Source organism: Balaenoptera musculus, chromosome 10 (assembly GCF_009873245.2).
Source record: "Balaenoptera musculus isolate JJ_BM4_2016_0621 chromosome 10, mBalMus1.pri.v3, whole genome shotgun sequence".
Taxonomy (NCBI): Eukaryota; Metazoa; Chordata; class Mammalia; order Artiodactyla; family Balaenopteridae; genus Balaenoptera; species Balaenoptera musculus.
This window is the reverse complement of record NC_045794.1, coordinates 94,387,419-94,415,413: the sequence shown is the minus strand read 5'-3', so window position 1 is coordinate 94,415,413 and position 27,995 is coordinate 94,387,419. Positions and strand designations below refer to the sequence as shown.

The 27,995-nt window shown below is 52.3% G+C and overlaps 1 protein-coding gene across 2 annotated transcripts; it reads left to right on the top strand.

Moving 5' to 3' along the window:
* Positions 1-548: 548 nt before the first annotated feature.
* On the top strand, positions 549-27,349 carry BAIAP2L2 (BAR/IMD domain containing adaptor protein 2 like 2). 2 transcript variants are annotated; one of them, XM_036866597.1, is made up of 14 exons: positions 549-631; positions 1,741-1,816; positions 2,542-2,628; positions 3,115-3,176; positions 11,589-11,660; positions 11,885-12,001; positions 12,830-12,976; positions 22,317-22,469; positions 22,788-22,926; positions 23,094-23,316; positions 25,437-25,595; positions 25,933-26,140; positions 26,622-26,665; positions 26,866-27,349. In XM_036866597.1, exons 1-14 carry the CDS (start codon positions 581-583, stop codon positions 26,939-26,941), a joined length of 1,614 nt encoding a protein of 537 aa, XP_036722492.1. In that variant the 5' UTR covers positions 549-580; the 3' UTR covers positions 26,942-27,349. The 2 variants fall into 2 exon arrangements, with proteins under 2 accessions (XP_036722492.1, XP_036722493.1); XM_036866598.1 differs by lacking the exons at positions 549-631; positions 1,741-1,816 and having other exon boundaries at positions 2,608-2,628; positions 11,890-12,001.
* Positions 27,350-27,995: the final 646 nt, after the last annotated feature.

Below are 27,995 nucleotides of genomic sequence, written 5' to 3'. Positions count from 1 at the left end.
GCGTAGGAGCCTCAGCCCCTGGGCTGCAGGTCTGAGGGGCTCAGGGCAGAGAGGGGGCCTGAGAACAGTGACGAGCCGTGGGTGCCTTCCGCCTGCAGGGACGGACTGCCAGGGAGGGTCCGGGGGTGGTCACTGCACAGCTCGAGCCCAATAGGGTGGGCACTGCCCAGTGTAGGTAGGTGGGAGGGCGGGGGTCCCCCAGAGCTAGGGGTCCCTGCTGGCCTGGGAGAGGCTCTTCCTTGAAGAGGAGGTGACCCGGGAGAGTGGCCATCCGCGCGTGCCCACCAGTCCGCGGCTCAGAGGGGTAAATAATTGAAGGGCAGGTCACACGAACCCGCCCGCGTCACAGAGTGCCTTCCCCGCCGGGTCTGGTTACGCCCCAGATCGCATTCTGACATCCCTGGCTGGTGAATAATTAAGCTGCCACCTCCTCCTTGGCCAGCCCTCCATCTCCGGGTCCCACTCTGCAGCCTCCTTCACAGCCCGCTGAGCAGTGGGCATTGGAGGGCACCGACCCCCAGTGCTCCCAGCCCTGCTAGCGCCACCAGCCTTCTACTCAGTGCCCGGGTGCACCCACTCCATGGCCCCCGAGATGGACCAGCTCTACAGGTCCACCATGGCCATCTACAAGGTGAGTGTGTGCGTGGCCCAGGCCCCGGCTGCCGCCCCCTCTCCCAGGGCTCGAAGGTCAGCCAGCTCTGGAGGACAGAGAGTGAGCATAGCAGCAGCTTGTTCCAGGAAAGAAGGCCCAGAACCAGGCTGGGCTAAGCAGTGGGCATGGGGGTGGGGGTCCCTGGGGGCAGTCGGCCACTCCAGCCCCAACCTGAGGCTCCCAGAGCACGGGTTCATCCAGTGAGTGACAGGACTGCTGAGACGGACTCCCAAACACTGGATGAAGCAGGACAGGGCCCAGGGTGGCCTTAGCTGGGAGCAGGGGGCCCGCCCGAAGAGCCACCTGGCCGTCCCAGGGTAGGGGAGTCTCTCTTTGTCTCTTTCTCTCTGTGTCTCCCTGTCTCTGTCTCTCTGTCTCTCTCTGATTTCTGAGCCCCTCATTCAAACTTCCTACTCGACTCCAGGGGGGTTGCTGCAGTCTCCATAGACATTTATTGAGCACCTCCTGTGTGCAGGACCCTTGCAACATGTAAACCTCACAACACCCTATCTTTGGGGTAGAAAATAATCACCCCATTTGATAGATAAGAAAACTGAGGCCAGAGAGGCTAAACAGCTAGTTCAAAGTCACCAAGGGAAGAAGAGGGGCTGCTGAGATTTGAATCAAGACCCAAGTCTAGGTCCTCTACCCAGGGTGCTCTCCAGCTGGCCATGGCCTGCGGTGGCCCAAGGGACCCGGCCACAGGCTTGCTCCCCAGGGGCTCTTCTTTGAGCAGGGCAAGGTCTGCCCTTGACCCTGAGGTGGCTGAACTCAAGGCAGCGTTGAGCCACGCCCAGCTGGGCGCTGTGACAGACCACAGGCTTCAGCCAGTGGGAGGAGAACCTTCCAGGCGCAAGTTCCCGCTGGGCAGGTGGTGATCTGGAGCCGGCCAAGGGGACCCCGGCCTGGATCCTGGCCTCTGAGTTCCTTGCAGCCGAGAGCCAGAATTCTGGGTGACTCCAGGTTTCTAGGTGGGCTCCCCCGAGTCAGGCTTCTCACTGGGGTTGGGGGTGCCCTGATCCTGAGGCCCATCATTCCGTCTTCCTCTCCCCATCTCCACCCTCCCTCCCACCACCCTTGGACTCCAGAGCATTATGGAGCAGTTCAACCCCGCCCTGGAGAACCTGGTGTACCTGGGGAACAACTACCTCCGGGCCTTCCACGGTGAGTGCCAGGCCCTGCAGTCTCTCAAAACCCCAACTACACACACTTCTCTATGTCACCCTGATGCTGCCACTGAGCCCACTGCCATACCCAGGCCACCTCTGCACCCCCAGCCTGGCACCCTGACCAGCCCCCCTTCCAGCCACCTACAGCCAGACCTCGCCACTCACTCAGTGCCTGTGCAAACAGCTCCCATCTCCCCCGTTTCCCAGCACCTGCCGCACCCCCAGAGCTAATCAGCAGAGGGTTGTGGGCCACCTGCCGGATGGACAAGCCAGGGACACACCCAGAGCTGAGTGTCACCCAATCCCTCCCCACCCTTTAGGACTTCAGAGTCCTCACAGCAGTGACCTGAGCCCATGCCACCCCCAGCCCCACTTCGTGCCTCACAACACACCCGCCCACGCCCTCCCGGGCACACACAGATGCCTGCACCCCGCCCCCTCCCAGACAGACACAGGCCGAGGCCCTGCACTGGGGGCAGCTGCCCTGCGCCCTGCCCCACAGGTAGAGCCCATTCCCTGCTTTTTCACCCCCCCTCCTCTGGCCAATGCCACCTCTCCACACACGCCGCCCAGGGCACCCCGTCCCTCTCACACACACCTACGCCAGAGCCCGAGGCATCCCCTCCACACTCTCTCCTGCCAGAAGGAGAGGCCTCCAGAAGTGGGGAGGGGCACATGGAGGAAGGGTCTGGGGCTGGACGCATCCCTCTCTCCACGCAGCTCTGTCTGAGGCGGCAGAAGTGTACTTCAACGCCATCCAGAAGATCGGGGAGCAGGCCCTGCAGAGTTCCACCTCGCAGATTCTGGGTGAGGCACGCCTCTTCCCCTCCATCTCCCCCACTCATCTTCTTAGGCCTGGGGGACACTCCTCCTAGCCCCCCTCCCCCCCCCCCGGCCTCCTCCTGTGTTCCAGGCTCTGGGCCCCCCTCTGCCTGCCTCCCTGGTGCCTCCCCTCAGGCCCGGGACCGGCCTTGACGCCCCATTCTCAGGTCCCAGAGAGGGTTCCTTTTACAGTCTGGCCCTTCCAGGAAGTTCCCCCCAAAGACACAGGTCTTGCAGCCCAAGGGCCAGAGCCCAGACTCTTGTTCTGGAGCCAGGGCCCCTCCGCTCCCCTCCCTGTAGGACTTCTCCAGGGCTAGGACAGGTGCTGCCAGAGGCCCTGAGTCATACGGGGAATCCCTGGACTTTGGTCCCCAAATCCAGCCTTGGGCAGGCCCTTCTGGCAGCTTCTGGTGGGAGGAGGGTGGGCAGGGTAGGTCCCCGCACTGAAGCTGCTGCTCTCCGTGCCTCCAGGTGAGATCTTGGTGCAGATGTCCGACACCCAGCGGCACTTGAACTCTGACCTGGAGGTGGTGGTGAGTCCCAGACCCCACAGCCTGGAGGGGTCACTTGGGAGAGTGGGCTGCGTTCTATGGGGGACGAGGGCCTCCACACCCTTCCTCAGAGAGGACTTTGGTGACATGACAACAGCGGCTGCCCTTTTGGGCACCTGCCAGGGCCCGGCTCTGCTGGGCACATTTACCTGCACATCTTGTTCAAGCTCCAGCAATCTGGGAGGCAGGTGCCATTTCTATCTCTATTTGACAGAGGAGGAAATTGAGTCTCAGGGATCTAGCCACTCGCCCAAGATTCCAGAGTGAGTGGAGGAGCCAGGAAGCAAAAGGACCGTCACCCACGTGCATCAGGCCCTGCCCCTAACTGCCTCCCCAGGGAGCAGCCAGTGATCTGACCTTACACACCTAGGAGAAATCCCTCCCACAGCCCTGCCACCTGCAGAACTAAACCCAGCCCCTCGCTAAGGGGTTCCAGGTCCTGCTGAGCCAGCAGCCTCCCTGGCACCCCCAGTCACAGCCCAGCCAGCCGGAAGAGCTGCCCTCTGCAGACACGCCTGGCGTCCCCACCGTGGGCTGCTGTCACGCTGTTCTCTCAGCCTAGGACCCACCCACCCCCACCCCTGCTGGCCAGCACAGTCGCCCCCTCCTCCAGGAAGCCTCCCCTGACTCCTGGGCAAGTTCAGTCTCTCCTCCCTCTGGACTTCAACAGATGCTTCTATCCATTCTTAGCAAGTAGTGGTGAAGAAAACCAGCTCTGCAGCCAGAGCACCTGGGTTCAAAGCCCAGCTCCACCAGTTACTGGCTTTGTGACCTTGGACAAGCTACTTAACCTCTATGCCTCAGTGTATCTGTCTGTGAAATGGAGATAATCATAATAACTGCCTTGTAGGATTCTTGTGAGCATTAATTGTATTAATAAGTATAAACTATTGACCTTGGCACCTGTAGCCTTCTATGTACCTTAGCTATGATCATTAGAAGCAGAATTTACCCCCGTCTCTATCCCTGCCAAGACTGGAAGCTGTGCCAGGGCTGGGACGTGGTCTTCTCTGTAACTCCAGGGCCTGGGACAGGGACCTGGCACCAAGCAGGGCTTCACTGACTGGGAAGGAAAGAATAAGCTTTGAAAAGGGAGCGGGGCTGGGCCAGAGGGAGAGGAGATGAGAGGGCCTTCCAGAGGTTGCCGTGGGCTGAGCGTGTGCAGAGCGTGGCATCGGGCAGAAGCGAGCTGGGGATGCGAGGCAGGCAGACAGGGAAAGGTGGGCGGGGCCGGGTGTGAGGAACCTTGGAAAGTTCAGAAGGAAATTTCAGCTAATCGTGGAAGTGCACGGTTCTCAAACGTGTGTGTGGGAAACCACTGGAGGTCTGGGTACTCTTTGGGGACACCATAAAATACTCATCAGTTTGGTAACCATGTTGAAATGGGGAACAAATTCACCAGCAGAAAACGTGCATCCGCTACACTCGATAAAACCAGGACCCTGGGTCCCTCTCCCAGGCACTTTGAGGCTTAGCGCTAAGCCCGTGCCACCTCCTGGGGCTTGGGCGGGGAGTTACAGAGCATGGGTCACGCTGGCAGCCTGCAACTTCCTGTCCTTGTGTTTGATGGCTCTCCATGTCACCTGTGGCACACCTGGGCTGGACGCGGACGAGTGTCACCCAGGCCTGCTCTGTAAGGAGAGCTGCCCTCTTTGGGTACCAGTGTCTTGGCTGTGACAACAGGGCAGGGCCCTTGGCCAGAGCCATACTGGGCCGAACACACCAGAGGCCACCTCCCCCTTGGGCTCATTCATTCGACAACTATTTACTGCCCTGCGCCAGGTACTGCTATGGGCACTGGGGATACAGCAGACAAAACCCCCTGCTCTCCCCAAGGGGAAACCAGACAAAACCCAGGACAAGTAAGTGAGTACAGATGTGAAGGGTTAGATGCAAAATAAGCTATGGAGAAAAATAGACCAGGGAAGTGGGGTAGAAAGTATTGGAGGGATGCAATTTTTAACAGATGCTCAAGATGAACAGCACTAGAAAGGTGACATTGAGAAGAGGCCTGATGGAGGTGGGGAGTGAGTGGGAGACACCTGCAGGAAGAGTGTTCTGGGCAGAGGGATCAGCACATGGGAAGGCTTGAGGAGGCCCATGTGGCCGGAGTGGGGTCAGCGGAGGCCAGCGTGGAAATGACCAGCTGCTAAAGGGGCCTGGCCTTGTGGGCATTGTCGGAACTGCAGCCATGCCTCTGAGTGTATTGAGCAAAGGAATGACAGGATCTGACTCAAGTTTGGTTTTCAAAAACCAAATCTTTTTTATTGTAAACTAAAATACAGGCATAGAAAGTGTCACTGAACAAATTCGAGCTTAATGAATCATTATAAGGCAAACCACCTTTGAAACTCCCACCCAGGTCAGGAACTTTGCCAGCCTTTCCTGGAGCCCTTCTATATGCCCCCATCAAATCACAGACCCCCTCTTCCTCCAAAAGTGACCACTGGTCCGACACTGCCTTGTGTTTCTTCGTAATTGATCACCCAATTGTATGTCCCTGGACGCTAGAACTTGTCTTGCTCTCTCTTTTTTTAAATATGTCTTTGAGTCTCTTTTAATCTACTGGTTCCCTCTCCATCCCTTTCTTTTCCTTACCATTTATCTGTTGAAGGGCCTGGGACCTCTTGACTTGGTTTTCCAAACACTCCTCATGCAGCTCAGCTTGTTCCTCTGTCCTCTGGACCCAGAAGCTTGATCAGACTCAGGTTCCATCCGTTTGGCAAGACTAGAGTGGGTGCTGGCTTCTTCCATCAGGAGCCATGTGGCTCCTGCCACCTTGTGACAATAACAGCAATGGAGGCTGTGTGTCCACACCCCCTCATACGTGGGAGTTACAAGATGCTGCTATTCTGCTGCTCTTTCACTTATGAACTGGAATATTTCTCTAAAGAGACGTTTCTTCTTATGTGCTATTTTTTACCCAGTGGCACGCTTCTTATGGGAAAGACAGGATGAAGGCTTATTCCTGCCTTGTCAGCTTTCAAGATCATGAATTTGCTCCCTGTCATCCTCTGAAGGTGACTGGTTAGCTTTATTTTTTTACTAGTACCATCATTATAATATTTTTTAGTATCTAGTCAGTATCATAGATCTAAACGTATTTGTTGTGTTTTACTCCTTTGCAATCATTATTTCACTGAAGTTGAAAATGTCCCCTCTTTGACCAGCAGAAGCCTCTTCAGTCTGGCACACGAGTCCTTTGGCATAACTCTCATGGCTCGGACAGCCTCCTTGCTATCCAGCCTGACAAGATGTTCTGCCCTCATCTGGTACTTTGCTGCTCTACACATAGAATCAGCCATCTCTCCATGAAGCCCTGTGTTTATTTTTTGCTTTTAGTGGAAAGTGGTATTTCAAGACCATAATCTGGGCACTAGGTGTGTCCATTGGGTTAATCGTTGCTCCTAGGCTTTTTCAGTGGCCAGTGCTATACAGACATACATACATACATATGTGCATATAATAGATATGCTACATATGCCTAGATACATAGATAGATGCCTAGATACATACATATATACATAGATACATACACACATAGATACATACATACATTTGTACAAACATATACATACACATACATACGTGGCAATATATATAGTTAAAGATAGAACACTTCATAAATTCATACTGATACTTCCAATTCAGATTCAGCACTAGATTTTTACTTAACCTCTTCCCTATTCCACCAGTATCTCTTTTGTTCCACATCAAGAATCCTGATTCTTGGGAACTCCCTGGTGGTCCAATGATTAGGACTCCATGCTTTCACTGCCAAGGGTGCGGGTTCAATCCCTGGTCAGGAAACTAAGATCCTGCAAGCCGTGTGGCGCAGCCCAAAAAAAAAAAGTCCTGATTCTTAAGAATACAGAGAATGAAAGAACAAGAATATCCCATAGTTACCGTTTGCTTTATCTCATGTTACATATACACAACAGTCTCTGAATAATGATAGTAATTCTACCACCACCAATATGATTTCTGAAAACTGTTAAAATCTGTTTTACATTTGCTCTCCCCAGCCTCTCCCCACTTTCAAAACACAGGCGTGCTTTGGAGATATTGTGGGTTCTGTTCCAGACCACCGCAAAAAAGCAAATATCACAGTAAAGAGAGTCACACAAATTTTTTGGTTTCCCTGTGTATATAAGTTATGTCTACACTATACTGTAGTCAATTAAGTGTACAATAACATTATGTCAAAAAAAAAACAAACAATGTTCATACCTTAATTTAAAAGTACTTTATTGCCAAAAAATGCTGACCATCATATAAGCCTTCAGCAAGTCGTAATTTTTTGCAATAGTAACATCAAAGATCACTGATCACAGATCACCATAACAGATTATGACAATAATAAAAAAGTCTGAGCTACTGAGAGAATTACTAAAATGTGACACAGACACAAAGTAAGCAAATGCTGTTGGAAAAATGGCACCGATAGACTTGCTCGATGTAAAGTTGCCACAAATCTTCAATGTGTGAAAAACTCAGTATCTGCAGCTGCGCTTTGTCTACACTGTCAGGACCCAGAGCTGCTGCACCTTGCTTGCTCCCCTTTCACCCTCATTGATCTTTGTTTACAAGTAACTACATATTTAATGTTCATCTCAAACCCCATGTCCATGTCTTGCTCGTCATTTTGGCCTTGTTCTGATTGTCCCCACAGGAAGGGCTCATGTGAACAATGTTCTCTGAGTTCTGACACCAAGATAACAGCTTGTTCTCCTTATACTTGAAAGTCAGATTTGCTGGATATAAAATCCTTGGCTCACATTTCATTCCTTCCTCCCTTCCTTCCTTCCTTCCTTCTTTCTCTTTCTTTCTTTTTCTTTCATCTTGAATGTTGCTGTTGAAAAGTCTGATAATCTATTTCTTCCATTGTAAATCACTTGCTTTTTTTTGCCTTAGATGCCCAATTTTTTTCTTTTTCTTAAATCTAGTAACTTTTCCAGACTATGCCTTGATATTGATCAGTCTGGGACAATATTCTTAGTTATGTGGTGTACTCTTTCAATATGTAGTTTGAAATCTTTCTTTTTTTTTTAATTTCAGGAAACTTGTCTTGAATTACAATTTTTAGACTTTTTTTTTTGTTCTCTTTCTCTGCGTTTCTTCTTCAGGGACTCTTATTATCTGTGTGTTAGACCTTCATAGCCTATCTTCAAGATTTGTCTCTTCCTCTTGGCTGAATGGAGCCCATATTGTCGTATGGATGAGACTGGAGTTTGGGGGAGGATCTGGGCTGGGACATACATCTGGGAGGCCTCAGCCAGTGGACTGCATGAGCTCACCAAGGGAGTGGTGTAGATAGAGAAGGGAAGAGGCCCACGGCTGAGCCCCGGGGCAACTCAACCTTCGGGGACCAGGGAGATGAGGGGGACTGAGCAAAGGACAGAGAAGAGGCAGCCGGGGCGTGTGAGGAAAACAAGGAGAGGGTGGTGGGCTGGAAGCTGAGGGAGGAACTTGTCTCAGAAGGAGCGAGTGGCCAACTGTGTCCAATGATGATGAAGGGGCAAGTTGGGTGAGTCCTGAGAATTGATCATGGGGCTTAGCGAGGTGCCATCTCGGTGATTTTGAGAACAACACTCTTGCTGGCGTGGTGGGGCAGGAGCCTGATGGAGGGTGTTCAAGAGCAAATGGGAAGAAAGGAGCTGGGGGCAGCCCACAGAGACAATCCTTTCAAAGGGATTTTCCTGTATCAAAAGCAAAAGGATTTCTCGAGTTACTGGAATAACTCAATACATAGAACTTACCGTGCATGTTCTCAGCAGTGGGTCTGCTCTCAGCTTCTGTACTGAGGGGCTCACAGGACCCCGCTAATGGAGCGTGTCCCAGGGGGAGGGGAGCAGGGCACGGCAGCCTCTGTTCCGACTTGCTGGGAACTCCTCAGCCTGCCCTGGGTTTGGTGACTTCCTTGTTTCAGAAGCCACTGGCTAATTATAGGCAGTCCTGTGGTTCCCCCACAGCAAGAGTTCAAAGTTCTCTTCAAGTATCAACATCTTATTAGATCCATTTCTTTGGGAGCTTGACAACGACTTTCCATTAACCCACTGATACCTGGGCCCCGTCTGATTGGGGCATCCTGGGTCTGTGTCCTCTATGCTGTTGGCGATCACAGCCAAGCTCTGGTAATGAGAAGAATTATAATCCACCTGTCCCGCTCTAATGCATGTTTCCGTGGCGTGACTTAGTCCCTACGTGACTAGAAGCAGCAGGAGCCGTATCCTATGATGTGGAAGGTGGCTTGTTCATAAGTGATGTTTCCTAGGCAAGGGGAGGGGAAAATTAGGAATTAGGAAGAAGGGTAAAGCCCCCAACTTGTCTGCTGCACTGACAGCAATAGCCCTTCAGGCTGTATTTTAAGAACATTTTAAAAGAGCTCCTGCACCCAGGCCTCCCTGGGAAGGACAAGCACTCCCAGCCTCCCAGGTCTCTCAGCTGGGGTCGGGTGTCGCAGCCTCCCATTTCCACCATCACGACAGCCCCACCTCCTCCTGCATCACCTCAGCATGCCAGCTCTGCAGTAATTCAGGTGTTGCCAGTGTGTCCATTCTATTGGTTTTGTGCATTTTTAATATTTTCCATGGCCTTAGGCTTGGTTCAAGTTCATCTCTCCAGGTACCATTCACCGTCTCTATTAGTGCTCTGGTTGCCAAGTTGCCTGGGTTTTGAGCATCAGCCCCAACCCTGCATCTTCCATAAGCCCTGTTGTTTATATTGGGCGATTTGGCAGGATGTGGCAGTTTTCAGGAACATATGTCTTGTGTTGGAGCAGAACCTTGAACTGGGAGGTCCCGCAGGTATAGGTCAGGAAGGCTCACTTCCTTACTGCCTGGATCCAGCAGAAAAGGGCCCCCATGGGGCAGAAATAGGGACTCAGAGAGGCTTGTAACACTGATCCCGTGCCCCCCCCCACCGAAAACACACACTGGCAGTCACACTCAGGGGTTTAAGGCCCGGCTAGTCCTGAGGGGGCCACACCCAAGCTCCCTTATAGACCAGCAGTTAGCAAGGTTTCAGAAACAACTGTGGAAGAAAAACTGAGAACTTTTATAATTTACTGGTCTTTCCTGATGACCAGCATTCCTTTTCCTGAGGGACAGAGCTCCCACAGCACAGCTTGGGGACCCCCGTGGCAGGAGGCAGGATCCACCCAGGGTTCTTTTTTTTGTTTTTAAAGTCTTTATTGAATTTGTTGCAATATTGCTTCTGTTTTATGTTCTGGTTTTTTGGCTGCGAGGCATGTGAGATCTTAGCTCCCCGACCAGGGATCGAAACCTGCACGCCCTGCATTGGAAGGTGAAGTCTTAACGACTGGACTGCCAGGGAAGTCCCCCACCCAGGGTTCTTGAGCAGGGACTCCTGAGGGGAAAGGCCAGGCAGACAGAGAAGGCTGAGCAGAGTTGGAAGTGTCCCCAGAGGCGGCAGCAGGATGGGAGATGCTCCTCTTTGCAAAGAATACAGATGGAAGGATTTAGGTCTGATGTCCTAACAACACGGAGTGACCCAGGGAGCACTGATGGGGGACACAGGGGAACGTGCCAGCTGACCACCGAGGCCCACAGAATCAAGCTCATTGGGTTCTAGGGCTGGACCTTAGGGACCATCTGGGCAAAACTTTCCCATTACAGATGGGGAAACTGAGGCCCAGGGAGGGGCAGCAACTCATCCAAAGTTACAGGGCAAATTGGAGGCAGAACCAAAACTGGTAGAACGAAGCTTTTCTGAGCCTGAGCCCAATAGCCGTCCTGGTCCTCCTGGTCACCCAGGTGGTCAGCCACCTCCTTCTCACCTGTCCCGGGAACCTGCCACCCCAGTAAAGCCCTCAACAGTTGTGAGCTCTTTCGCTGGGCCAGGCCCAGCCCATGGTGCCGGGGACACAGAGATGGGACAGACCTGGTTCATGCTGCCCATACAAACGGGCTATGACCAGGGGCCTGGCAAGAAATTCCATCTTATGGCTGGAGGAGCGAACAATGAACAAACAAGTTGTACACATGCCAGAAACAAAATGAGAGAGTGATGAATTCTGCCTGAGGAGTCAGGAGGGCCTCCCAGCAGAGGGGGCAGTGAAGCTGGTATTTGAAGATTGGTAGGAAATTCCAGGCATAATCAAGGCACAGACTGAGACTAAGAACCGGAAGACGTCGACACATTTATGGAGGATGTGTTTCAAGCCAGGGACTGCACTAAATGTTTTGTATGTTTAACCATTTAATCCTCCCTCCAGATAGGTGCTCTTGTTTTACCCACTTCTCTGATGATTGGTGAGGTGCCTGGTGTGTTAGGAATGCAGTGGGCAATGTATTGGAGTGAGCAGTGCAAGGAACGCTGGGGCTTGGGGATGATAGGGCCGCCCTGATCACCCCCACCCTGCACTCCACACAGGTGCAGACATTCCATGGAGACCTGCTGCAGCACATGGAGAAGAACACCAAGCTGGACATGCAGTTCATCAAAGTGAGTCTGGCCACGCATCCTGGCCCCCCAGCCCATCACCAGCAGGACCGTCTCTCCCCTTTTGAGGGATGGGCACACTGAGGCCAGCGCTGGGCATTGACTGGCCCCAGGTTATACATGTTCCCAGCTGAGCCCCCTGCCCCTGTCCAGTACTCTGGCCCATAAGCCAGGTGCCTTGAGCTCTTTGACACTGGGGTCTCCCTCCTCTCTCCACCCCATCCAAGGACAGCCGCCAGCACTACGAGATGGAGTACCGCCACCGAGCCGCCAACCTGGAGAAGTGCATGTCCCAGCTGTGGCGTATGGAGCGCAAGAGGGACAAGAATGCGCGGGAGATGAAGGTGCAGGGGCTGGGGACAACACCGGGCTCCGAGGGGACCCCCAACACCCGTTGGAGCTCTCCCACCCAGCACCGGCCCAACTCCAGGAGCATGTCTTGCCCCACCCTGTGTGGCAAGCGTAGCTGGAGAGGTCAGCCAGGCCCTGGTGTGTGGGCATCACTGTCTCAGGGACACCCTCGGCACCGCTCCTTGTCTTGTCACTGCCTGGCCCTCCCCACATTCCCCTGGCCTCCTTGCCTTCTCCTACTTCATTGAGAAAACCTGAGGCCCTCAGTCACGCTGCTCCTGATCAAGGTAGCAAAGGCAGAATCCACCAGCAGCCCCGCCACCCTCTCCCTCCCTCCTGCCCCCTGGCTAAGTCCAGCCCCTCCTCCTGAGCTCAGGGCCCCATCCTTGGCCTCTGTCTCCAAGACCTCTATCTCCTTTCCTGCCCACTCTTCTGGCTCCTTTAATAAGCTCATATCCCTCCTCTTTGGAATCTTCGCTCCCAAGTAGGGGGTTACTAATCAATTAATTTGCATTTTCATTAAACCAACTCTCTTAGGCCTCACTTCTGTGCTTGGCGCTGTGCCTGGCACTGGGGACAGACAGAAGGATGGCTCAGACACCAGTCCTACCTGGGAGAAGTGCCCGGGCCAGAGGGCAGGCAGAACCCAGGCTCATGAGGATGAGGATACACATGGGAGGGCAGGCTGGGTGCTCAGGGGAGGCTTCCAGGAGGAGGTGGCTGGTTCAGGAAGGAGAGAGAGGCTTCAGACAGCTGGCACTCGCGGGAGTGGGATGAGGGACACACCCCCTGCCTCCAGCCAGAATCCCCTTTTCCCCCAGGAGAGCGTGAACCGGCTGCACGCGCAGATGCAGGCCTTCGTGTCTGAGAGTCAGCGGGCAGCTGAACTGGAAGAGAAGCGGCGCTACCGCTTCCTGGCTGAGAAGCACCTGCTGCTTTCCAATACCTTCCTGCAGTTTTTTGGCCGGGTGAGCTGGGGCTGGGGGACAGCTAAATGAAGCCTTCTGGGGGCTGCGCTGTGAGCTGGCTGTGCGTGGGAATTCCCCTCCCTTCCTCCCCATTCCCTTCTTTCCTTCCACCCTGTAGATATTTATTTTACTTATTTACTCTCTCCATCTATTTCTTTATTCGTATCATCACATACTCATTCATTTATAGTCATGATTTTTTAAAATTCTCACATTCACTAACTAATTCCTGCATTTATTCATTCATGTATGGACCATTTACTTTTTTCATTCCTGTTTACATACACTCACTATTCACAAAATCATTAACTCATAGGTTTATTCAATTACTGTCTATTAATTTTATCATGATATTTAAATCTTCTATGGTCTTGCTTTGTCTGATCTGCCAGACCATTGTATTTCTGGTGGATTTTGCTTTCTGCATTTAGCTGCCATGTTGTTTAGTGCTGTGGGGTTTATGACTTGACTATTATACCTTCTCTGTAAATATTGTCATTTATGTATATATCTCATAATCCAGTCTGATACTTTTAATTCCACTTTGACATTAATATTGCCCTTCCTACTTTCTCTTTTCTTATCTTTGTTTTATGTTACAAAGCTATAGCTCAGTTTTGACTTTTGACCAGTCTGACCGTCTATGTCTTCCAGTAGAAGAATTCAGTTCATTCCCGTTTAACCTAACAACTGATATACCTGCTCTATTCTTTCTGGATAACTTGAGTTAACTGTATTTACTTTGTCGTTTCCTCTTTTTCTCCCATTCTTGTTCTCGTCAGTTTGATAAAATATACATTCCTCTGTCAACTTTAATAATATAATAGCCAGTTACTTTACCAGCAAAAGCAAGTTTATTCAGGAATAGTCAGAGGAACTGCAATTCACGTTATGCGACGTATGGCAGACCACGCGCAAATCCAGAGAACAGGGACTGACAGCTTGCTTTTATGGGGAAAAGAGAGGAGTTGGGAGGGGCTGTAATAACCAAAGAGTCCATTGGAGGAAGCTGGGAGTCCAAAGTATGGAGGTTTCTCATTGGTTGGGCTGCTACAGTCTGATTGGCTGGGCTGTCACAGGGGTGGGGGTTGGGGGAGAAGTTTTCTGCTGCTGCTGGATAACAAAGTAGGCAACAACTTCCTGTGGGAGATGTAGGCTTGCTTCTCTTCCTGCTTGGAATAATTGAGGCTACATAGCAGGGTATGTGAGCTCCCCCTACAGGCCTGCCCCTACCACAATTTTAGCTGAGATTCATTTAATTTATTTAATTCCACATCGCTCTCCCCTTTATTATTTTGGAAAGCCTATTGTTCTTTTCATCTCTGCTCATGATGACCTCACTCTGTGACCCTCATAATCATATATATTTGTCTATTATGTTTTTCAAAAAATAATGCCCCCGACACACACACACTACTTGGTCCTTTGCTCCCCTCACCCCATAAGAGGAGACCTTGAGAAGGATTTTCCTGCCCTCCCTGGTGCTCTAAGATGAGGCTTGTAAAGTCTTTACTCTTCTTCTCATCCTCCCAAACCACCACCTCTTGGTTTTGCCAAGAAACTTCAGGACTTTTAGTACCAGACCCTCACTAGTCATTTCTTTGCAGCGTGGCCCTTCTATTTCAAGAATCTGTACTTAGATTACATGTATTACCATTGTCAGTGCACCACCATCGTCCACTAACATTTCACCACACATAGGATCACATACAATGCTTACCACTGTTTTCAATCCTTTTCACCTCCCACTGTCTTGAGGTTTCTGTTTTGATTAATTGGCATGGCTGGAGAACTTGCATGAGTATTTTCTGCATATACACTGTCGGAATCCTTGCATCTCTGCAAATGTCTCACTTTTACCCTGCTGGTGAGGGCATATTGGCTGGTTGAAGGAGCTGCAGCCTTTTTTTTCTCATGGTCCAAGATGATTTGCCCCTGTTTTCTAGTGCTCGGTGTTGTAGATGCTAAGTCAGGCGCTGGTCTGTCTCCTTTCCCTTTTAAGTAACAGGCTCTTTCTCTATGGATGCTTGGAGATTTTCTTCGTGTCCTTGCGACTCGGGAACTTGTCCAGGTACCACCTAGATGAGTGCCTGTCGGTGGCCCTTCAGCCTGCAGGCTCAAGTCTTTCTTCAGGTCTGGGGAGCTATTTCCTCTTCTGTTTCTTTAATTATTATCTCTCTGCCATCATTACCTTTTCTCTTTCTGGAACTCCAATCATTTGAGCCTCCACATCTATGACCATCTTCTCCCCCACTATGTCTATTTCATTTCTTCTTGCTCTGTATTTTGAGATATTTCTCCTCCTTGATCTGCAGGCGACTGATTCTGTTCTCAACAGGACTGTCCTCTCTCTTTTTTTTTAACATCTTTATTGGAGCATAATTGCTTTACAATGGTGTGTTAGTTTCTGCTTTATAACGAAGTGAATCAGCTATACATATACATATATCCCCATATCTCCTCCCTCTTGCGTCTCCCTCCCACCCGCCCTATCCCACCCCGGACTGTCCTCTCTTTAGTTCATCTGTTCAATTTTAAATCTTAACATCATGCTTTGTCTGGGTAAGAAGGTCTTTGTTTTGCAGTAAGTACCCTTATCAAGTCCTTGTTAAGCTTGTCACTCCCTCCTCTCAGCTGCCGGGGTGGTTTGCTGTGTTCTCCTCGCTGACCACTGGGTCCTCTTAGGTGCCTTGTTTCTTTCCTTTGCCTCCTCATGGTCCTGTTCCCACTCTGGGTTGAGTTGAACTGCAAGGGCTCAGGAAGTGGTGCTGGCAAATGTGGGGGGGACAGGAGAATGGAGCAATCTCTACCCAGTGGGACCGCACTCTGCCCCAGGTTTTCCTTTTGCAAACATCAGCTGTCACTCAGCCTCAGGGAGAGGGATAAGCCTCTCATGTGAAGAGCCACAGCAGACATGGCTGCTAGGGAAGGTTGTGCAGCTTGTGTACTGCACAAGGAAGCCTGGCTGAGAGTAGAGTTATGCTCTGCTCTCCAAGCTGAACATACTGGTGCAGACTGTGTTTGCCTGAAGAAAGGAGCATCATTACCTTTGCCATCCTCTAAAGAAGCCATCCTCTAAAGAAGATGTGATACACACACACACACACACACACACACACACACACACACACAATGGAATATTACTCAGCCATAAAAAATGAAATAATGCCATTTGCAGCGACATGGATGGACCTAGAGATTATTATATTAAGTGAAGTAAGTCAAAGACAAATATCATATGTTCGTTTGTATCATTTTTTAGATTCCACATATATATGTCATATGATATATGATATGATATATGTCATATCATATATGTGGAATCTAAAAAATGATACAAATGAACTTATTTACAAAACAGAAATAGACTCACAGACATAGAAACAAACTTATGGTTACCAAAGGCGATAGCAGAGGGTGGGGGGAGAGATAAATTAGGAGTTTGGGATTAACATACGCACACCATTATATATATAAAAAAGGTAAACAACAAGAACCTAATGTATAGCACAGGGAACTATACTCAATATCTTGTAATAACCTATAATGGAAAAGAATCTGAAAAAGAATGTATATATATGTGTGTGTGTGTGTGTGTGTGTGTGTGTGTGTGAATCACTTTGCTAACACAACATTGTAAATTAACTATACTTCAATTTTTTAAAATTTATCAAGAAAATTTAAAAAAAAAGAGGCCATTCTCTTACCAAATGTGTACCCACCAGGCTCTGTCCATCCAGACAGAACATGTTTCTAAGTTACAAAGAAGTACCTTATGGGCTAGCAGCTGCCCAAGCCTATGGATGCCTGGAACTCAGGAAAGCCAGCAGCCCCTCTCAGACCACAATCAGGAGGGACACTTGATGTTGCCCTACCCAAGTGTCTCTGTGACTGCACTGCTCAGGCCCCTGAGCCCTGTTGCCTGGCCTCTCACTTGCAGATCCTCAGGTTCCTGCCAGCCCACTGGTGGTCAAAGTTCTGTCCTGCCTTCTTTAAAAGTCCAACAGGGGCCAAAGCCTCCCAATCACCCTTCTTGCATGTGGACTTGCCCACCTCCCTGGCCTGGCCCAGCTGTTGACCCCTCTGGGGAGGGGGATGATGGAATCTGCAGGAGGGGAGGGGCCAGGGCTGTTGGGAAACCATCCTTCCATCATTCCCTAAAAATCCTTGCATTTTTCCAATGTCATTTGTTCATTCATTCACTTATTCAACACATAGTCTTTGAGCCCAGATGACATATCAGGTTCTGGTTCTATTTGGTATCTGAGAGAGACCCACCCAGCCAGCCAGCCTCTCTTTCCTGATGCCACGAACATGGGCTCCTCTGCCCCTCCCCCAGCCTCATTGCTCTTTCCATTACTTTCTATTTCTTTGTAGTCTTGTTTAGTTTCTATATCCATTTCTTTGCATTCTTGTTCAGTTTCCCAAATACTGTGCCCTGGCTGCAAATTCTGGCAAGTGATTTCATTTCTGAGTCTCATTTTCTTATCTGGAAAAGGAGGGAAATAATCGCCCTGCAGAAGGTTGGTGCGATGGTGGAGCCTGGCATATGCAGGAGCCCAGTGGGATTAGGTCCTCCTGCCCCTGCTCTCTCCCCTCCAAAGATGAAAACAAAGGCTCCCGTTCAGGAGACCCGAGTGCTTGCTGTCAGCTGCCCCCACCAGCCAGCAGCCGACTCCCGCCTCCCCGCCGCGGGGTCCTTACCTTGCCAGGTCCTCCCTGAGTCTCTGTTTCTGATCCCAGGGACCCTCTGGTGTTGAGCAGAGGTGGGAGACGTGGCTGGATCCAGTGACTGATCCCATCCCCCGCTGACATTCTCCCACTCTCACCACCGCACCCAGCCCCGGGCTCAGGGCTCGGCCTTCTCCCACCCTACCCCACCCCCACTGAGAGATCCTTCAGGGAGGAGCTGCTTCTTCTTCCTTTAAACAGTTATGTTGAGATATAATTCACACACCATGAAATTCACCCATTTAAAGTGTGCAGTTCAATGGTGTAGTATAGGAACTTCCGTGGTGGTCCGATGGGTAAGACTCCATTCTCCTAATGCAGGGGGCCCGCGTTCAATTCCTGGTCGGGGAACTAGATCCCACATGCATGCTGCAACTAAAAGATCCCACGTGCTGCAACTAAGACCCGGCACAGCCAAAATAAATAAATATTTTTTAAAAAGCGGTGTAGTATATTCACAGAGTTGTGCATCCATTGCCTCAAGTCAAGTTTAGAACATTTCATTACTGCTAAAAAAAAAAAAAAATCAGTACTCCTTAGCGGTCATTCCTTGATCCTCCCATTCCCCCTGGCCCTAAGCCACCACTAATCTACTTTCTGTCTCTATAGATTTGCCTCTTCTGGCAATTTCATATGAAAGGAATCATACAATATGTGGTCCTTTGTGACTGGTTTCTTTCACTGAACATCATGTTGTTCAAGTTCATCAGTGTTGGAGCATATATCCATACACCATTCCTTTTTATTGCCAAATAGGATTCCATCATCGGGATATGCCACATTTACTTACCCATTCATCGATTGATGGACATCTGGCTTGTTTCTACTGTTTGGCTATTATGAATGGTGCTGCTATGGATATCCACGTAAAAGTTTTTCCGTGGACGTGTGTTTTCATTTCTCATGGGTATATAGGAGTGGAATTGCTGGATTGTATGGTAACTCTATGTTTAACTGTTTGAGGAACTTCCACACTCTTTCACCATTTTACATTCCCACTACCAGTTTATGAGGTTTCCAATTTCTCCACATCCTTGCCAGTACTTGTGACTGTCTGTCCTTTTGATTATAGCCATCCTAGTGAGTGTGGAGTGGTATCTCATTATGGTTTTGATTTGCATTTCCCTGATGGCTGACGATGCTGAGTATCTTTTCCTGTACTCACTGGCCATGTGTACATCTTCTTTGGAAGGAAACTCCTTTCCGCCTGTGTCTTGAACAGTTAACCTCCAACATTAAGAGGAGAGCTGACCCCTCCATTGGCTGCCTCCTGCTGAGTGATCGCCCCCTCAGGAGGGAGCTGTGGATTGAATGAACCAGACTTCCCCTAGGTACAGGGGAATAGGTAGCATGTTGTCTGACCCAGCTGGGCTTTAGGACATACAAGATCTAACTCCTAAGACAGTGAAGCATAAATATTTACCTGTTAAGTATATCTATACGCAGAATGCACAAGATTTAAAGAACTCTTAAGTGCCTGAGTACAGTAAGGTGTCTTTCTCATCTGTCTCCAATAATCGGTCCTTGCTTAGTCCAAGTCTAGTCAATAACACGCCTTTCTACCTCATCGTCAGCTTCTCTGGGTTTATTGCAGTTGTGTAAGTACATCTCTAGGATAAATGCCTAGAAATGGGATTGGTGAGTCCAGGAATATAAGCATTGGCTGTACCAATTTACACTTCCACCAGCAGTGGCGGAGATTCCCTGTTTCCTTGACAACGGTATGCGAGCAAACTTTTTGATTTTTGGTAATCAAAAAGATAAAAATGGTATCTCAGTGTAGTTCTACACTTGTTATGCTTGTCTTATAAGTGAGATTGACATCTTTTCATGTTTCAGAGCCATTTGATTTTCTTTACTGTGACAGGTCAGTATCTTTTCCTCCATTTTTCTTATGAATTTGTAGGAGCCCTTTATATGTTACTGAAATTAGCCCTTTCATAGTGATGAGTTGCAAATTATTTTCCCAGTTTGTCCTTTATCATTTGATTTTGCTTATTGTGAGTTTTGCCATGGTAAAAAAATTATTTTTATTTAGTCAAATTTATCAGTCTTTTATAGTTTAGGGGGTTTGTATCATACTTGGAATGGCTTTTCTTTCTTTTAATATTTTTCTTACATGATTAATTTAATTTTTTAATTTTTATTTTATTTTTGGCTGCGTTGGGTCTTCATTGCTGCACGCGGGCTTTCTCTAGTTGCAGCGAGTGGAGGCTACTCTTCGTTGCGGTGCGCGGGCTTCTCATTGCAGTGGCTTCTCTTGTTGCGGAGCATGGGCTCTAGGCGCACGGGCTTCAATAGTTACGGCACGCAGGCTCAGTAGTTGTGGCTCACGGGCTCTAGAGCGCAGGCTCAGTAGTTGTGGTGCACAGGCTTAGTTGCTCCACGGCATGTGGGATCTTCCCGGACCAGGGATCAAACCCGTGTCCCCTGCATTGGCAGGCGGATTCTTAACCACTGTGCCACCAGGGAAGTCCCAGAATGGCTTTTCCACTCTGTAAATATTTTTAACATTCTCCCATGGTCTCCTCTATGTTTCTTCCCAACCACTGGCTAAACTGCCTAAAGGCAGGGCTGAGGGGAGCCAGTGAAGTTGAGTGCCGTCCAGGCCAGGACTCGGTGCTGAGACCATTACTCCGAGAACCCCCTAGCACCCTGGCAGGCACTTTCAAATTGGACAAAAACCCTTTTTTAAATACGATAAGCAAAACTTAATGGTCTCACTTTGCTTACTGCCTCTGAAACAAGCGCACAAAGGCCTTTGGAGTTTTGTCTTTGTGCTGTTTTGCTAATTAACTATGCAAGGCAACAGAGGGGGCGGCCACCTAGCCACTAACTGGACTAGTTGCTCCTGTGACTTGAGGCGCTGAGCCTTTCTGTTTTGCTGCCTGAGATCAAATTTTCAGCAGCTGGGCCAGACTGAAGCGAAAAATCTTGGAAATGTAGTCACAGGAAGTTTCCTCAAGACAGACGAGTACAGGCCACTCCACTGCTTACTGGATGAGAGACCTCGAGCCAGTCATTAACTGCTCTGACCCTCAGCATCTTCTTCTATAAAATGGAGATAATAATGGCACCTACCTCGCAGGGCTACTGGCAGAATCGAATAGGATAATGGAGGTCAAGGCTTTAACACTGGGCCTGGCACAGAGTAAATGCTCAGCAAAGGGAAGCTTTTATTATTCCTAAGGTGACAATCCTGAACTTGGCCTTGAGGGAGCGAGTATTGGAGTAGAAAATGGAGAGACACTGGTAACTGGAGAGCAGAGTGCTTTGATTGTACCAGGGATGACCTGAGTGACAACACAGAGAGGTCAATGCCACTGAAAAGTTTTATTACACATCACACTTCCCAAGAGAAAGGGTCGTGACACACTACACAGGGCCACATGGGAGTAGTACTGGGGGTTGGTCAAGAGGCAGAAGGAGCCAGGGGAAAGCATGGCCCAGAACCTTTGTTATGGTTTCCATGGGAAGGGATGGGCAAAGAAGGGTAAGCAAGTTTAAGTAAGTTTAGGATTGGATGGTTTGAATAATTTCAGTGGGCTCTGGGCTATAGGGGTTATTCTAATTGTCTGGTACCTGGCTTGGGTGATTTAGGGCAGGGGAAACTTTGGTTTGGTGTGTGAATTAGAAGGAGGTGATTGGGGATATGGGCTTTGGGTTGGTTGGTTTGCATATGAAAGGTGTGCTCCAAGCAAACTGTTTTACTATCTCTAGGAATTATCTAGCCCTGTGAGGTGCAGTCTTTTCAGATTAACAAGGCCCCACGATGTCAAAGCATCATAAAATACAGAAAATTAAAAACATGATTAATACACACAGCAGGTCTAACATTTAAAACCTTCCCACCCTAAATTGTTACGGACTATGCTGGCAGTGGCTGAGTTTCCTGTCCTTGAAGGTATTCAGGCAGAGTTAGATGCCCATGTATTGGGGATACTAGAAAAGGGATGCTTACGTAGACTAAAGGCATAGACTGGAAAAACTATTTGGAAGGCTTCTTTTAGAAAACTACTCAAACTGGCTTAAACAGAAAAGGTGTTTATTATTTTAGTCACTGGGAAGTTCAAGGGTTTCAAGTACAGTTGGATCCAGGAGCACACAAGATGTCATCAGAAATTTGCCACTGTCTGTTGCTTAGTTGAATTGTCCTGTGCCGACTTCACTCTATCCATTTAGCAAACCCCGTGAGGTGAGAGAATATATTTTTCCAGATTATTCCAGGGTAAGTTCTGGGACTGGGTTCTTTGGTAACAGTTTTTGGGTAGGTGCACATACCTGACTCCATCTCTGTAGCCAAGCCTGGACTGCACCCGTACCCCCGCATCAGACAGTGGGAGAGCTGCCGTCAAAGCACAAGACTGAGAGACGGGTCAGGGGAAACTCCTCCAGGAAAAGTGAGGGGCCTTTGACAAAAGACCGGGAGGGCTGGCCAGTGGGTGAACCCAAAGTGACCACAGCGATCTTTGGTTCCTTCCAGCTGGAAAGTCCGGTCATCTTCAGCTTGCAGGGCCCGAGTTCCCCGGGTCTAGGGTGCCACTTTTGAGTCCCCAGGATTCTGGGGTCTGCTTGGATCTCGCTGACCCCCATGTCCCAACCCGGCCAGGCCCGCGGGATGCTCCAGAACCGCGTGCTGCTGTGGAAGGAGCAGTCGGAGGCCAGCCGCAATCCGTCGCGTGCCCACTCCCCGGGCCTGCTGGGCCCCGTGCTGGGGCCGCCCTACCCCTCGGGCCGCCTGACGCCCACCCGCCTGGACATGGTGAGGCCCTGGGCGCCCCCGCCGCCGCCATTCGCGCCCCCGCCGCCGTTCGCGCCCCCACCGCCCCCGGCACCCTCCGCGGGGCCCTGGGGCCTGAGGCCCTCCGCCTGGAGCCTCCTCCCCCCGAGGGTCCCGTTCTACGAAGCGCCCCTCGGCCGGCCCTTCCGCCCCGGCGCGACCTCGGCACCCCCGTGGCTGCTCGGCCGCAGGCCAGAGAACCCCTACGCCGAGGCCTGGGACTGGGGGTGGGGGCTGGACTAGGGCGCCGCGGCCCCGCCCCTCCCCGCCCCACCCTCCCCTGCCCGTCTCCCCTCGCAGCCCCAGAGGCCTCTGGGAGAGTTCGGCTCCCCACGCAGCCGGCACGGCTCCGGCTCCCACGGCCCGGAGCCCATTGAGGCGAGATCCGCGTCCCAGCTGGAGCCAGACCGCCGGTCCCTGCCCCGGACGCCGTCCGCCTGTGAGTACCCCCGGCCCCCGGAGCGCAGAGGGAGGGCCAGGTACCCAGGTTGGGGACCCGGGGCCGGGAAGAGGAACCGAGATTGCGCTGCAGCAGGAGGGATCGAGGGTAGACGCCAGGGAGAACTTCCCACCCACGTGCCGCGGCGCTCTCCTGCCCCTCGGCAGCCTCGCTCTACAGCAGCAGCACCGAGCGCTCGCGCTCCAACTCTTTCGGCGAGCGCCCGGGCTGCAGGGGCGGCGGCGGCGCCCGGCGAGTTCGCGCCCTGGTCTCCCACTCGGAGGGCGCCAACCACACGCTGCTGCGTTTCTCGGCCGGAGACGTTGTGGAGGTGCTGGTGCCGGAGGCCCAGAACGGCTGGCTCTATGGCAAGCTGGAGGGCTCATCCACGTGAGTAGGAGCCTCGGGGCGCAGGGTGGGTTGGAAGGAGGACCGGAAAGCCTGGGCTTCAGCTGCGACTGAGTCTTCCAGGTTGGAGGCTGTCCCTGGGCCTTCGAACAACCCATCCCCCATCCCCTCCTCGTCCCACCCCAGTTTCCTCATCCATTCAACGAGGGTAGGAAGAGTCTCTTTATCAAGTTCAGGGTGGTGGCCCTTGAGAGGGTGGTAGAGGATGGGGAATGGGAAGGTTCTCTCACAAGTGGGAACAATACAGAAACCCTATTGCTTGAGCACCTGCTGTGCGCTTTACACTGAGAGAGGGGGCAGCTTGCCTTCTACCCTGAGAGAGTCCGCCAGAGTTTCCTCTGACGGAGGGAAAGGACAGGGAGCGGGGCCAGGCGCAGGGGCGGTGCTGGGACCTTGCAAGCTGAGTGTGCTCACCTCCTTGCAGTCAGGCGCAGTGGAAATCCTTAAAAAACATAAACTGGGGCTGCTTTTGACACCATGAGTAGAAGGGGGAGGCGAGGGAGTACACTGCAGTCGCGGTAAGCCTGGAGGAAAGCAGGGATCACTCTTTCTACCAGAGAAAAAGGGGAAGGTGGGAGCTTGCTGGAGCCGGGCAATGCCCACCACAGGGCTTTATGGGCAAGAGACTGTGTGGTGCCCAGGCCCACTCATGCTAAGGAGAGAGGAATGAATGAGGACAAGAAGAGGGGATGAATGAATGGAGCGTTCGACAGGGGAGTCAGCAGGTGCGTGTGAGGGTGCTTGCCAGGATGGTCATGTGATTAGTAGATGGACAGGTGGAGGATGGGTGAGGGCATAATGGTGTGAGCACATGGGTAGATGGAAGGGGGCATGGGAGGATGCACGGATGCGGGGTGCGTGTATAGACTAATGGGTGATTGGAGAGGTGTGTGAGTGGGTTGATAGAGAGGCGGGCAGGTGGGCAAGTGCTAATGGATGGGTTAGTGGATTGGTGGTCCTTGGGTGGTTGCCCACATGGATCATGGATGGGTGATGCACGGATGGGATGACGTGTAGATAGATGGGTGGATGGCAGGCGACTGCATGGATCAGGAATGGAAAGATGAGCCGGTGGGTAGAGACGCGACTAAGAACACGAGTAGTGGAAAAAACACCTGCTTTGCAGACCCGCGTCAGAGGGCAGCAGGGTGCTGCCCTGAAAGTCCCCAAAACAGGTGTGTAGCAAACCTCCTGGGGACCTGCTTATAAAACCACCTAGATCTGAGCTCTCAAACCCCGTTCCTGGGACATCGTTATTCTTTCTGTGACTCAGGTTAGGGAAAACAATGGCAAGTTTCATCAGTAGGCACTTTATGGTGAAAACAGAAGTAAAACGTTCTGAAATGGTTTTATTCTGTCAGTTTGACTTGAAATAGCTTCCAGTTACCTATAGGTGAGAATGTTATTGATCGGGTTTGGGGATCTAAGGCGGCTGTTTGGGGAACACTTTCCCAGATGTTCTGCAAGAATCTGATGGGTTCCGTGGAGTCTGAAAAGGCTCAGGAACAGCGATCATAGTGCCTCTCCCTCAACCCTGGCTGCTCTGAAGATGCAGTAATGAGCCTCCAGCCAGACAAAGACTCCAAGAGCAGGGTGCCTGGGGTCACCGGAACCAGAGGGCCTAGGGTGGAGGGTTGGTCGCCAGGCACCCCCGGCTCTGGTTCCGCTTCCTCTGGGCCCCTACAGCTGCCTTTGGTTCCCCCCACCGGTCCCCTTTGCCTCACCCTTGTAATCATGTGCGGGTCTGTCTCCCCCCCAGGCTGGCTGGGAGCCCCTGGGGAACAGGGACTGCATCTGGCTCTCCGTGGGCCCTCGTGTGGTGGGTACTCAGCAAGTAGGGAATGAAGCTGGTCACCACATGTCCTTGGATACAATGCTTTCCTTCTTGGATCTCCAGTTCCTCCTCTCTAAGGCGCCCCAGCCCCTGGTGGGACATGAGGCTGGATGGGTGGCTTTGAATGTCGGGAAAGACCTCCTTCAAAGGATGAAATGAGTTACTCCTAGAGCCAGGCCTGGCACACAGCAGTGCCCAGTAATCGTCTGCTCCTCTTAGAAATGGTATTTTGACCACCATTGTCGGGCCTTTTGCTTCCACCCCACAGGAGCGGCTGGTTCCCCGAGGCCTATGTGAAGCCTTTGGAGGAGCTGCCCATGAATCCCGTGAACCCCTTGAACCCCGTGACCTCCATGAATCCCACGAACCCCTTGAACCCAGTGACGTCCGTGAACCCCATGAGCCCTATGAATGAGCTGCCTTCCAGGTACCGCTGTGGTCAGAGATGGGGCAGGGGCAGGGACTCCAGTGGGGGGGTGGCCCCACCCACCAGGAAGGGCATCTCTGAGCTGCAGTCCTGAGTTAGCCCAACCTCCTTCAGCTCCTGGAGAAAGGGCACCCCCATCTCTCTACATGTGAAGGTCATTGTGTCCATCCCTCTGCCTCCTCTCAGGACTGCCTTCAAGCCAACAGTCTCCTTTCACCCAGGGGCAAGGGAGGAGGATGTAGGATGCTCAGGAGCCCAGCAGATGGGGTGGGGGGTGGGGGTTGCAGCAGGGCCTGACCCCTGACCCCCTTCCCGTCCCTCCTTTCTCTGGGCTCAGGTCCTACCCACTCCGGGGCAGCCACAGCCTTGATGACCTCCTGGACCGGCCAGGCAACTCCGCAGCTTCCTCAGACTACTGGGATGGCCAGTCCCGCTCCCGAACCCCAAGCCGGGTCCCGAGCCGCACCCCCAGCCCCGCACCTACACCCTTGCCTGGCAGCCGCCGAAGTAGCATGGGCAGCATGGGGGCGGCCAGTGACATCAAGGTGAGCCCCCTCTCCCAGTCTGCCCTCAACCCTGGGGTGGTCCAGTGGGCAGGAAGACTGGAGACCAGGTAACCCTCCCCGCCCTGCCATTGGCTGTCTGGCAGGGGACCCTCTCACTCCAGCCTCAGTCTGCCCATCTGTGCAGGGAGGGGTGGGATGGGCTTCTGAGTCTGGGGTGGAGGGTGGGGGGAATGCATTCCTCTAGTGGATGGGAGCCCCGGGCTCCTGCTGGGAGCACTGGAAAAGGCCTCCCCTGGGGGCGGTGTTAGCCCTGGGAGATGGCACTTTGGCCCAGAGGCTCCTCAAGTCTGAAACCCACAGCATTTTGGGTTTCGGAACGCTGGACCTCATTTCCCAGAAGCCTGGCGCTGCAGGGGCCTCTGGTCCAGTCCTCTACCCCGCTGGATTGGGGAGTGGGAGGGGCGGGGGCTCGCTTGCTCCTTCCCCCCCAAACCTGGCCCTCCCTCCCCGCTCACTGCAGAAACTCATGTCCTGGGAGCAGCAACCCCCAGAGCTCTTCCCTCGGTGAGTCCTTGAGTGAGGGTCAGAGGGGGCCGGGCTCAGCAGAGGGCTGTGGAGGGGAGACAAAGGTGGGCGTGAGTGGAGGTGACCCGACAGGGACAGGAGGTGGGGGGGACACCTGGCTCAGATGCCCAGCTGCCTTCCCTGGATCCACAGCCAGCTGGGGACCTGGGCCCCTCTCACCCCCTCCTCTCCCCCAACAGGGGCACAAACCCCTTTGCCACCGTAAAGCTGCGTCCCACCATCACCAATGACCGCTCAGCGCCCCTCATCCGCTGAGGTGCCTTCCTCCACCAGGGGTCTGAGGTCGTCCCCCCGACACCTGCCCAGGGGCTGCCCAGAGCTGGCGGCAGCAGAAGCAGCAGCAGTGGATCCAAGGAGCCGGGGCCCTGGTACCGGGGGCAGCTGCCCTTCCCCAGACCACCCCCCAGCCTGAGCAGTTCCAAAGGCACTGGCCTGGGGTCTGGGGACTTCAAAATAAAGCAGCCGGAAGTGGGGGACAGAACCATTTCTTCCCCTCCAGGGGCCCCGGACTCTCCCTGGGGGCCTGCCTCATGCCCCCCAACCTCTTTCCCCCTTCTCTGTCCCAGTGGGGAGGAGCCCCTTGCACACCCCCTCCCCTGCCCCACACACCTCCCCTGTTTAACTTTTGTAAACGGTGAGAAATAAAGCAAGTGAGACACGGCAGGGGACTGGTGGAGTCTGACTTGGGGGACAGGGTGGGACGGGATGGGGATGGAGACCTCCCACTGGAGAAGGGAGTCCAGAAGGTCCTAAATGTCACCGGCAGTTCCCTGGGAGGCCTCACTCACTCCCAGCCCCTCACATCCCTCATTTTAAGTTAAGTCTTTAGGTCTGGCCTAACTCCTGCAAGCTGTATCCCCCCATCTCTGGCCCAGGCTCATTTCTGCTGTGGGTTCCCTAGAGCCAGAGGGATGGCAGTGGCTGAGGCCTGGGACCATCAGCAAGTCACCCTCCGGTGCCCTGGGACACAGCACCCTTTGTTCTGACCCATCCCCACCCCCTCAGTCCCAGGCTCTGGCTTGGATTAGCCTTATCCAGGGGAAAGCCATGGAGGCCCCTCCTGGAATGTGGCCTGGGGGCGGAGGGCAGGCGAGGAGTTGAGGTGATTAGGGCTGGTGGGGTCTCTCCAGGGCAGGGCTGTGCCCTTTGTACCACTCGGACCCCCCAGGGCAGGGCTCTCTGTGTTCTCTGCCCGAAGCTCCAGGAGGTGAAGGGGCCCCCTTATCTCTAGCTCTCCCTGGATGGGCCTGGGACAGGGAGCCCCACCATGTGGCCCAGCCTGGCCCTGTGCTGCGGTGGCTGCCTGGTC